Source organism: Bombus fervidus, chromosome 6 (genome assembly GCF_041682495.2).
Source record: "Bombus fervidus isolate BK054 chromosome 6, iyBomFerv1, whole genome shotgun sequence".
Lineage (NCBI taxonomy): Eukaryota > Metazoa > Arthropoda > Insecta > Hymenoptera > Apidae > Bombus > Bombus fervidus.
The window spans coordinates 11,532,916-11,546,421 of NC_091522.1; the positions used below are offsets into that span (position 1 = coordinate 11,532,916).

General features: G+C 36.7%; 1 protein-coding gene across 3 annotated transcripts in view; it reads right to left on the minus strand.

Moving 5' to 3' along the window:
- Positions 1-13,506, minus strand: part of Rhogef64c (Rho guanine nucleotide exchange factor at 64C) — a 45,890-nt gene that overhangs the window by 9,726 nt on the left and 22,658 nt on the right. For all 3 annotated transcript variants that reach the window (XR_011800167.1, XM_072006143.1, XM_072006142.1), the window contains exon 2: positions 12,127-12,344. Coding sequence is in view for 2 of the 3 variants with exons in the window: in XM_072006143.1 (XP_071862244.1) it covers positions 12,127-12,252 (126 nt within the window). In the remaining variant the exon portion in view is untranslated. The remainder of the gene's footprint in view (positions 1-12,126; positions 12,345-13,506) is intronic.

Genomic DNA, 13,506 nt, shown 5'->3' on the forward strand with positions numbered 1-13,506 from the left:
GATAGTCGTAGATCATTAGTTGTAAGTTAGAGTTTAGAGGCTTTTTAACTGTACAAAGTTCTCAAGGTTTATACGTCGAACCTTTTGGGTTTGAATTTGAGTGAAAAGACGATTGTAAGTGGAAGCAGGCTTGGGAAAATTTTGTATGAAATATAGAAAGAAATATATGTTTAATAAGAGAAATGCGTAAAGGGAAATTGTTCGTAGTATCGATGTCTAACATTACTAGCATCTAAAGCTGTAATAAATTCTTGGAGCGATTATTGTTTTCTCTTCCGTAGTTGCGGTAAAAGTGATTGATGCGCCTTAAAGTATAATGTAACTTGCATTTTCTATGGAATTCAGTGATATTAAAGTAACGGTGATTATCTGAGAATTTTGTTAAAACTATTAAAGCTATGTAATTATTTAACATTAATATCTATTTGTTACATATAGGTACTTATTTTATAAGATAGATACGTATTTCTTATTTCTATATGATAGTTTTTATTGTATAATTTAATTTTTTTTTCAAATTACTGCTTTTTGGCACTCGATAGATTTAAACATCCTATATTTGCACCGTGATAGAATGTTAAACTACTTGTCCATAAATTAATTTTTAACGGACTTAATTCTTCGGTCGCTAGTCAATTTGTATCTATCCATCGACTTTTCCTTCAGGGCATCGTTTCAAAGCAGCAAAGCTTCAACTGTGAGTGTAATATTAGACGCATTATTACATCACAAGTGACAATGTGTTAGTAATCAGCATAATGTTACTGCAATATCAGCGTTCACAAATGACGTACCATATGTATAGTATTCGAATGGACGTCTCAGGATACAAAAAAAATATAGTTTGCTTGGATATTAACATATACATATGTAGATTAAGCAATACAGTTGCGACAGCGTATACCTGTTTCTCTGGTTCAAAGAAGTAGCAAATACTTTTTGTGTAAATATTTTTTCAAAAGAAAATGCACTGGAAATGTACGTACGAATTGCTTGAAATGTTCTATTAAAATATTTTTATCGCCATGCCTATAATAATTAAATGACATTATAGATAATGACAGGATATATTATTATAATTGCAATTAAAAATTTTATCGGAATAATTTCGGAAACACGTCAGCAAATAGATTCGTGCGTTTTGTAGCTGTTAGTCCATTTTTCATTCATCTGCAAGGAAATGAATTTTCTAGTACGCATCCTTTTATTTGGCGGTGTCGTTAATATTCGATGCATGTGATTATTGCGAATAATTGCTGTTGTTATTATTATCATTCGAAAGGGAAGATATGTACGTGAAAGCTTTCGTTTTCAACAGGATATCCGGACTTAGTAAACGGAATTTTTAATGGCTGTGTTACACTGCAACTCCAAATATTAACACTTTCAATTTTATATCTATACAAGGCTCTCGGAAACTTTCGATCGTGTTGTCAAAAAGGAGAGCATCGATTGAAAGTGAAAAGTGACTACCTTTCATTTGATAAGTAAACTACACGTATAGGATCGCGTTTTCTTTGTACCAAAGGTACGAAGATTTTTAAGAATATAGCTGTAACGGCACATGAGGTAGAGGACAATTCAAATCATGTCGTTGTTTTGACTCGGAGTATCAACATCGTTAGGATATATATATATATAATATAATAATAAATAAACTCCGAGCAAAACAATGTCGCCGCTACGAGCAACCGTCAAACGAAGACGAATTTGAATTTTCCGGTTATTCCCTCGACCATGTTTTCCAGAGGTGAGTCAGTCGTGCGAATCAATATCAGTTTTATCAGTTAGTCTCGAACGATCTTATTAGCGATTTATACACATATTGTCTTTAGCAAATCCGTTAGTACGAGCGTCTTAGCGAACACTATCTATATTTATTTATTTATTATTTTAAAATATATTTGACGGTTTCAATATCTCGTACTCTCGTCATTTAAACCACACCAAACAACCATTCTCTACATAGCTGTGACATTTTTAAAAATATACGAAAAATATAGAAATAATTTTTTGAAGTGAATCATCGGCCATGAGCTCAGACATGGTATGGTGGTGGAGGTCACAGCTTGTTTTAGGCTGGTACTGTGAGTTTCGAAACAAAAAGAGAGAAAGAAAGAGAAAAAGAGAAAGAAGTGGAGAAATATCGCGGGTGGACAAAGGCGACCAACAGATTAAACATCTTTTCTTCTATAGAAAAGAAAAATATCGACTGTATGCAGGTTCGTAAAAAATTTTATTTTTAGGAAACTATAAAGAAATCGACGAAAGAAACTGAAAAATATTTGGACTGGTCTTCGCCTGGTTTTTCTGGTTTTCATGCTGTGCTACTACTTTGATACTTGCTTCTTTGAAAGAGCACCTTTTAAAAGTAACAGGAAATCTATCGTGAAATGGTATGCATTCGCTAACAGGTTCTACTCGATGGAAAAATTTCATCCGTGGTAGACGAAAATAAGCTTTCGATCGGTTTCGGACTCGACGTCAATGCTAATTTTCCTATTCGCTTCATTCTATTTTTCAATTTGCAAAGTGATAATGGCTGCGGGCATTATTTCGAAAAGAACGAGTTCGAACAACGGAATGAAGTTTCGTCTTAAGCATACGTGCGACATCACACAAGGCGTAATTAACAGGAGAGTTACTTGGAAAGCGAAAGCTTGGTTCAAACCAGGAAACTCAACAAGCAATGGTCTCTCGACCATTGTTTCTAGGAAGGGAAAAAATACTAAGGTGGGATTTGCGTGCACGTCGTGCGAGCTCGAAGGTTAGACACGATCTACGATCTTTCAAGAAAATATGTGAAATTACGCGCGCATCCTGCTTTCCATTGACAATCGCAGAAAATGAATGGATAAATTGGCAGGTGAGTGTATATTTAGTTCTGAAGTTTGTCGATTGAAAATCGGAATAAGATAATGGTCAAAACGCTTTGATATTATCCGGACCGCTTTCTTTCGTATTAACTATCTTTTTTGGCCAGATGCTGAATTTACGTCAGCATGTGAAATTAAAGTATACCTATCAGAAGCAAAAACAGTCGGAGGAAATTGTGATATTTTCATATTTATTTCTTATGTTACGTTTTAAGCATTTAGTCCGTTAAAATAAGATAAATCAGACTTGGACATATATTACTGTTATTTGTACGGACTTATATATAGTGTCACTTAACATTCATGAATAATATTCTCTTTTATTGGCCGGAAGTTTATTAGTAGGTTTTGTAGTAATTTAAACTGGTCTTTAATGGAACAAGAAGGACCATTTCGATTTTCTTGCCTTGCGATTAGAATGAACAAAATGATTAACAAATAATAGAGAAATTATAGTTGTGGACATAGTAAAATATATTATATTATGCTATATTATTATGTTATGTATTAATTTCTATCATTGATTGATTTCTTTATAAATATATTCATTTCCTATGAATTTTATATAGAAACTTTCTGAAACGTTGTATAGTATGCATTTATTCGTACTTAATTCTCTTCAGTTAACGTATATTATTATATTCTTATATAGATTCGTAGAACTCATAAGAGTTAATAGTTCAATTAACAAGTCTCATTTGCAGTTACGTTTTATAGGGGCTGCATGTTACATATTACGCTTTTCTAAATCTTATTACATTAATTAGAGTAGCAGGAAGGGGACTTTCATGTTCTTGGAAGAGGAAAATTGTGACAACTTCAAGACTCCTTAATAACCAGCTGGTATAATTTGTCTTAGGTTGTCAATGTAGGTGCTTACAGCTGTCGTTCGGACAGCCTCGTACGAAGTTGTAAAACATTTCCTCGCCAACGAAGTAAAACACCTTTAGTCGACTATATACGTGTATCTCTTATTGAAGCCATGTAAGACGAAACAAAATTAATCTTACATATTAGTTTTATAGTATCTGTGTCATTACATTAGCATAGAAATCTGCTTCATATATCTAGCATTACATACAATAATTACAGGTGAAGGATATATGGTTATGAAATTCTGTGAAAGAAAAACAACAACTTAAATATTTCAAAGCGAATTAGCTCCGAATAACAGATCGGAGATTCATCTCGTACTAACATATCCGTGCGAAGATAATTAGTACAGAAGTTACTTGCGAAACGGGAGCTTAATTGACGCTATCGATAATTTTCCTTGTTACGTGTTAATCCATCTTTCGCACAGATCTTTGCACGTGAATATATACAAAGCAGAGAATATATGTTCCTGGCAGCTCTCGTTCCTTTTTCTTTCAAACCTTTCCCTTTTCAATTTCATCAAACCTTCGATATAATTTTCCTTTGTTTCGTACCAGTTAGATTTTACAAATGGACCCTGTATCTGCGACATTATTACGTATCATCGATAAAATAGTCCAATATCGTACATTGCAGCCAACTTCCAGGTAAAATGTACGATTTATTACACGTACGAAACAATATATTTCTTCTCCTGTATGGAAAATACTCAAATCCTACGCGTCACCTAATTCCAAAGAGAACGTCTCGCGGTTTCCTAGCCGTTTTCGCGGCATTACGGTGGAACCATCGGCGAACATGAGAAACGCTAAATAATGGTAATGAACGATCATAGTAAATTGCTTCCTTGGTGCTTCGTGAATCGAGGAGGGCTGATTCCCAGATCTATCGGAGAATAACGTAGGAAATCGGCAACTTCCTCTCCATTACGCTCAGTTCGGCCGTCTGAGGAAAAGGGACGCGCGCCATGGAAAAGGAGGTTATTTGCATTTCACAGGCGGATACTGCCGGTGATACGGACATTGTACGACACGGCACACGAGGTCGGAAAATGGGGCAGATAGCTCGCCCGAAGGCAAACTCGATACGCTTTACTTTCTCGCGTCGATGCTCGAGACTTTCGTAAAAGTCTTGTTCCACAGGCTCACGTAAGAGGAGCGGTCCGTACGTTCGATTGGTGGCTCGCTCGGAAAACAACAAGAACGCTATATGTATGTGCAGGGCCACCATAAGTGTGCACACAGCGCGAACCGTGTTTCAACGATCATAGAAAACGAGGTGATATCTCGCAGGTGCAACGGGAGAACGGGTGTGGCCGACAAAATTTCAAACGAGCGTTCTAGGTTCAGCGTCTAGTGACATTTTCATCGACTTTTTCCGATCGGTGAAATTCCTGCGGATAACGATGGATTTAACGAGCGTGGATTGGCCATTACATTGCTGTTACTGATCGTTCGCACGATACGTTCGTTCGATAATCTGTAAGACGCTAGTTACAGTTTCTTTACAAACTCGAGGAGCAAAAGGATGAATAATGAACGTTTCGATGGAATTTCTATTCGTAGATAGCAGAAGATGTTTAGTCAAATAATTAATCGGATTTGGATTATCTGATGGACGATCTGGTCATAGGATATGACATCGCGTTATTCAACATGTTGCTACGTAGCTATATAGGAGGATTTGTATTCCCTGTATCAAAATTTTGATAATATTATACCTATGTTATGATAAAATTGCGTATAAAAAATAAGAGGAATTGCTAACAAAATTACGTTTCAATTATTGAACAATGTTTTGAGAATCTAGTTGGAGACAAATGCAGGCTCTTCTCGTTAATGCTAGATATTTCTTATATCACGAAGCTAGGAATGAAAGAATTTATCGCAAAAATGTGACGTATTGATTAGAAGTTTTGGAAATTGGATTAATTGAATTACAGATAAACCTATCTACGCGTAAAATAGTTTGTAATTTCCAAATCTTATCGATTATCGATATGTATTATTTTGTAAATTCTACAAAACTGAAAAATTGGATAATTCGACGATCGTTACCATTTTCTAGTTATCAATTTTACTATTGAAATTACCGAAACTCAAAACTTATAAAATGTTTTCTAATTAAAACATTCTCCAGTCATCGACATTTAAATTACTGAAATTTCAGACACAATAAAATACAATAATACAGTAAAATACAATATGAATAACAAATAGAGTCATTAGCAAAATTATTTGGATGTTTCGTGCGTCTGGATTATAGATAATCCAAAATGCGTTCTTTCACAAAATGTAAGGGAAAAATAAAAAGTGACTGCAACTTTCTTCCCAATTTTAGTGAAATCGAGATTAATTAAGTGAAATACATGCAAAATCGTAATTAAATTACAATTAATGTCACATCCCAGTTATTATTTAGTCGACTTTAAAATAATACATAAATATATATATATATATTATGATTTAATTCAACGGTTAAATAATTCAACTGTAATCGCGATTTTTTTACTTAGAAATTTCGAAAGCGAGGCTAACGAAACGTAAAACGAGTAAAAGTGCAGCATAAATTACAAATAAAGTTGCGTTTAAGCCACTCGATAGACAGTTTTGAAATTCTCCTAACAGACTCTACGTCGAGTCTACTTTGTTGTTAATAGTTGTTTCTTACCCCTCTTCTTTCTATCGATATTTCGCGCTGATTGAAAAGAGAAAAGGCTTTTTAAAAGTAATAAAAGAAAGAGTAAGTAATTTATTTGATCGTTCAACGTCGCAACTACTCTCATTTACTGTTTCCTCAGTGATCCAACCTTCGTAATTTCCGCGGCAAACGACGAATGAAAACTATTACCACAGCTACGACCAAGATTATGCTTAATGCTTTTTACACAATTAGTGAGATAAGGTTGATATTACCGGAATAGAAACTTTCTGCAGGCAAATAACGTTAATTGCACCGTAAAATCACGAAGCTTTCAAATTAGTCGAAGGTCCTTGACCTCCGCATATAACTTTACCTCCACGTCAAATTGAAAAACATCAAATTCTAAATGATTCATAAAAATTTTTCTAGAAAAATACGTTGCTGTTGATTGGATCTCTAAACATGTTCTGTGATAAAGTTCAGCGAAGCGCATTTTAAGCGACTGTCGGATAGAGACATTTACGACGAAGGCAGAGTCGCAACATTTTTTCGTACACTGGTAATTTATTTAGATCCGTAGAAAATGTTTTAACTATATGGAAATAAGTTCGATACTAAGAACGAAAAATTGTAGAAATAGCGAAACGATATTTCATTAACGAGACTGAGAAATTAAGCGGAGAATAAATAACGATCGACTTCTTCCTTCCAAAGAGATAACGACAAGGAAAATCAGAAAAATATGATAGAATTTTCTGGTCAACCTAACGCACGATCGTTTGCTTGGTTTAAATGGCAAATCGAAGAATCGAATGTATTGAAATGTCAAAGGGAAGGTGAGAATCAAAAGTCGACCACGTATGACATAAAAGGCAGAAGTCCACTTTCCCCCGATGGCCAAGGCTCGAGAGATCAAGATGACCTCAAGAGATGGGCATTTTCTATTCGCGTGACGTCTCCTCCTCCTCTCTCTCTCTTTTTACCTCTCGTCGTATCTTTCTCTTTCCCTTTTCGCAAGAACCGGCGCACTCTTCCCGTATCGATTCGTTTCCTTCCTTTTTTCTCCCCCGTGTATTGCTCTCGAAATGGATTGCAACTAGTCGTGATTTCAAAAGCGCAGTTCCCTTCTTCTTTTTTTTTTCTTAAATCTCTTTCCGAAGGCCATATCTCGTTTGGACGCGTGCCACGAGGCTAGAACGAAGGAGAACGAGCAAGGAAATTTTGTAACGCCCAACTTAGATTTTAGATGGCCTGTCCAGAACGGAGTTCGAGAAATCGTCTTCTACCTGAGAGATAATCGAACGATCTGCGTTCATATTACTATATTTAGAATGTGACTGGTTTTTCACAATGTGCAGGGGAACAGTGCGATCATTCGATCTCGGTATTAATGCTGCGCATCCTTCGACTAAGAATAGAATTTCGTTTTATAACTTCGAAGAATCGCTCGCAGCTACTGGTCGTGCATAATTTTCATATGAAATGTTTTTATCTTAATAAGGGACGCACGAGAAAAATTTACGGCGAGAAATATAGAGAATAAACGAATTTTACTATTTGTTATTTCTCTCAGAAAAGTAAAAAACAACGATGCTTCTTCGGTTTCAATGATTTCGTTTTTAAGAAGGTTAACGAAGAATTGCTACACATCAGAGGATGAAAAGTTACTAAAAGGCAAATGAGCTCTATTAAGTGGATTTCAGTGCTTGCAAACTAAAGAGACTATCAGTCTGAATGACGAGTTAACTCTGGTCAACGAGTTAAAAATTTGTTACATTGCTACGTATTCAATGCGGTCATAATAGTAGTCTTTAACGACAGTTTTTGCTAAAAGTTCACCTTGAACGTAAAAGAAATCCTCAGCGTTTGATTGATATTCAGCACTGAACAGTTCTGAATTATTGGAATTGATATTTTAGAGTTGCCGTTGTAAATCATCGACATGATTAATTGTACGAGCATCAGTGCCGAGCGATGTAAGTACCGAAGATTGATTTACGCTATTTGTTCACGCTCGATGCGCAACAGACTAATAGCAAATCCGGAATCAATGGCGAGCAACAAGCGATAGAAAACTCTGCGTTCGAATTCTTACGAGACGTTCGCGAAGCTAGAAATTGCAAAGTCAGTCTGCAAGATCGGAAAAGTACATTCTTACGTCGAGAAATGTATGCACTACTTAACACGTTGTCGATCGGTGAAAACCATCGTTCTGCTTGCGAGTGCCGAGCAAAAAGACGCACAAATTTAAACGATTAAAAATAACAAAATACAACGACGCGGATGACTTTTGCAATAGAAATCATTCGAAGATTTTAAAAGTTTACACGACACGAGAACATATTTTCGTTGCGCAGAATATTTACAGCTTAAAATCTTTTCTTTCGAGACGTAGGTTGGAGGACTTTTTTTCGTGGAGATTTCGTATCTAAAAGTATGATTTTCGTGAAAATGTTACGTTCGTTTGTTCAAATAAAAAGTATAATGAAAGATAAAATCGTCAATTAATTTCAAAGCGAACCAATCGTGGAAAAAATGCTCGATTATCATTGAATTAAAATTCCTCTCTCGAATCATTCTACTTTACACATACAAAAAAAGACAGCGAATACAATAAATTAGCATAGCGAGTAGATTGCAGACATTAAACTCTTCAAAAATGCACGAAACGTCCGGCAGAAGCGTCTTAATTCGTAGATGCTAATGCGATAGCAGCCGTAAACTTTAATTACGACGACGAAACGTCCAGTTCACTTTCAAACTCGCGCACCAAATAGCAAAAATCCAGGGTACAGTGCAAACAGTAGAAAAATCGTCTCATCTGGAGCGTTAAGCTACTATGTATAGTTACACGACGAAACACTTATATTACTTTGCAAACGTATCGCAAAGCCACTGACATATTTTCAGTAACAAATTTCTACCGTATTTGGTAAGCTGCCTATCTGTACAACTTTTGTATCTATATTTTTTGAACAATTTCCATATTCTATATATATATATATATATTTTTTTTTTGTTTAACACGACAAAGAAGAAAAAATACTTAACTATAAATAAAACGTCAAATGGATAATAAAATTATGTCCGCTACAGTGTCGGAATATTAAAATAAGAGTCACTTAAGAGACTGACAATTTAGAGACGAGCAGCGAGCGTCAAAATATTCTCAATGTACCCACCCATACAGGTGTTATACGCAATCGAAGACAGGTGAATATGGGCGCTATCCCGATAGGATCTTGCAAGCGACACGGGTGCACGCGCATGCACCGGGGTCACGGCGGATGCACCATAGATGCATCATACCCACTCGCCTCTATGGCAACCAGAGGCTACGGTTACACAATCCTCGTAGCCTGCATACAGACGATACCGCAATTTGCGAAGCGCCTTTTCGCTCGCCAATCTCTTTGCGTTCTGCCGTTTCTTCGACGTTTCCTTAACCGGATGCTCGGGCCTCGTCTTTTCATAAGTTCGTGCGCGATGTTTTCACCGATTGACACGAAACGTGGGTGCTGATAACGATCTTCGGCGCACGATCGGTGCACGCGAGCCAATTGATAAGATTCGACGACTTCGTATCACGTATCGTGTTACGTACATCGGTGCGTTTTTAATTGGTAATTGTGAAAGCTCGACTGCTTTCAGAAAGAGAATGTGAGAGTGTAAGCTGGTCCGATCATTGGCCGGTTCCGTTTATCGACGACGATACCGTGATCGTGGCACGAACGCCAAGTGTTTGGCAAATAGATCGTGGCAAACTCTTGTGAACGAAATTTATCAGAAAACTGTTCCGTTTATTTTTTTATTTCGAATCTCCGAACAATCAGAAACTTGATATATTTACTTCTGGCATATAGATATGTAACGGTTAATCTTTGGAAAATATTTTGCAAAGTATTTTCCCCTGACAATGCTATCTAAGTCGTTCGTATCGTTGAAAATTGTTCAATGCATGAAATTTATCTTATTTTAATCATTCGAGAAAACTTGACGCGAGTCATCGATTATGACTGTGATAAAACGTTAAATAGTCAACGTGTTAAACTTATGTCAAATGTGCTAACACGTTATGCATATTCTACGAGCATAAATGTCGTATTTAACGTGTATAAATATCCGCAATCTAAGCATGATGATTGTACCTGTGCATATAAAGATTCGTAATACTTCTCTACCGGAAGAAACTTTCTTCTTTGAAAATGCAGGAAGAATTTAGCACCGGATCGACAGACGTATCAAGCAATCTATGCTTAATACGAAAAGAGTATGTACTTCTGGGACGCAATATCTTTAAAGTTCTATCGTAACATAGCAATGTGGGCCAAACGCAAAACCGGTTGCATGTTGTTACACACGTAAGTCAGTTGCCACTGTATTGGCAACATTTGACAAGAGTGCAGAAAAGTCATTATATACCTATGTATTTAAGGAATACCGGATTCATTGTACCAACTTCAAAGCGAAAGAAGCACAAAGCTAATAACGCAGATACCGTCTACGTATATCGTAGAAAGAATTTCTTGCGGATACTCTACTCTTAACTCACGGTTAATTTCTTTCGCTGGCTTTTTTGTCGTAATGAAATTTCCGAAATTGCGGGGTCGAATTTCGTCTCGTGGCACTGGTCCCGTTTTGTTCGATGTTTCGTCGTTGAACACAGGGACTGAGTGCGAGACACGAGATAACGCGTACTCGAGTTCAACTGCGCGCAGAAGACGCGACCAGCGGGTATTCGGTATCGGTGGCGAGGTCAGGTTTTGAGGTAAAACCAGAACCAGCCTTTGTGTAATAGCTGGACGAATTAAGTCGCGTACTAAGTACGCCAGTTCTCTTACATCATCGGAAGAGCTGGTTTGTCCTTGCCAAGATGTTTCGCGTTTCAGGCTTTCGATATGAATTTATCCCGAAGCAAACGCAAACGCACTCTGTTTCAATAGTAACACGAGTAGAAAAAGTTACCTAATGAATTAAACATCCTATAAATAATGTCATCAGCTATTCATCGTTACGTTGATTTACTGTCTCGTAATGAGCTTTTTCCGATGCAACGACGAAAGGAATCTATGTATATAAGTAACACGAAGAAAAACTGAATGACACGCGAGACGAGCTGTAGAAACTTGCATATGTACATGCTGCTATTGCATATATCCTATATCGTTACATAAGTGGCTGGTCACGAATTGTAATTATCAGCCGGCTTGTGCGAACTTTCTCTGTACGGTTTTTATCAGAATGAACACGGCCTTAGTCCCGTTCTCAGCTAATAAATTCGAGGCGCACTATGTACATACAATTATGTACGTACGTACACGTATATGTATACTATTCTTGAACGTACAACTTGATTTTCGATGTGATTTACGTAAGTGGCTTTGAGTAAACTGAATTATTACACGAGAATCGGCATGTTTTTAAAAAATTGACGTGCCACTGACTCTTTACAAAGCAAGATAAGTGTAGGATTGAGATAGCCACGAATGCGATCTGTAGATTAGGCATGTTTATACATTTGGAGGAAATTTGAGGGCACAAAAATGTATAAAAACGCAATATGTAGGAAAGCACGGTAATACACGTAAAATACACAGAAACGTGCAAATACGCGTAAAATACACATAATACACAAAAATGTATGAAATGTTCAAATGTTCATTTATCATAAAAAGAGAATGTAGCGAATTTCTATTTGGATTCCATTGCGCTAAATAATATTACAACTTACTTTTCCGGGAGTAGGTGAGACCGATGTTGGGTTTAACCCCTGCTGTAAATGATACATTTTCGGGGTGAGCACAGATGGAGGTGCGCCGAGGCTACCCGGGGCGACAGCCACGCTCGTCATGGTCATTTCCTACAATGGACCCAGTCCTCGGCTTCTTCGAACCACCTGTCCGCGGCCTTCTGCGATCTACGTAATTGTTCATCCTCGTACCGTGACCGCTGGAACATATACGCGTGCAACTTAAGTCAAGTTTTCCTTCATTCCTGAACTTTATGTCGGCAAAGCGGATAAAGCGTTGTGAAAGTAAATTAAGGAGCGAATGGAAATTATAAAACACTAGCGCAACATTTTGTAAGTGTTTAACGAGCTTCTACCTGACTTAATAAAATACAATACGATAAAAGAATAAATAGATAAATAATTTTAGACAAATTAGAATAATCATGTTCGAACACGCGTGTGGAAGAAATTATTAATTAACAATCCGTATGTTCGTATGGTGATCGTTCGAAAGTAGAAGAAAGCAACTGCGAATTCCCCAAAACTTCACGCGGACTCTAAAACTTTACCTCCATTTCCATGTTATACTGATTTCTCTCAGGAAATCGTCGTGAATATTCAAATGCAACGCCGACGAATGAAGCGCGAAGCTGAAAAGACGTGTCTTTTTACGCGCGTTGCCACGGGTATAAAATCACACCGAAATGGCGATTTGTTAAGCAATCATTTCGATCGTATTACGACACTTCACAATGGTACCGCGTAATTTCACTCTCGCCAGGAGATCGCAATTGCACAATTTTCGTCGCGCCAGACGAGACATTCGGGCGGACCTAGAAAGCGTCTAGGAAATGCTAATTTACCAGAGTTACTGGTCTTGCTGTTACGTGCACGAGGCCCCCACGAATATAGTTGTCGACTCGACAATCTGGTGCAATGAATCGAGGATTACATAGTATAAAATTACAATTCCAATAAACGTACGTACAAGTACGTAATTTCTTCTTTAGGTTTCCTTATTCATATTTGTTACAATCTTATACCACTGTGACAACTTAATTATCTTAATTATTTCGTATTTGTTACCTGTACGTATATCGATGGTAAAATTTCTTAATATTTTTCTCAATGAGAAACTTTTCCGACGTAGATCCGAATTTTGATACTTTAAGGGGAAAAAAGAAAATAGAAAAAAAGAAAAAAAAAGAAAGAGTTAGACAATAAAGTATTAATTAGAATTCACCATACGAGAAAAATTCGCGTTTGGAATTTCTAATATAATAGATCCGGAAAGGAAAGGAAAGAATTTAAAACTTTTACAATGTAGGTTGACACACCTCTCTTACCGTCAGCGGTGTAACTATACTCTCGATACTGTTA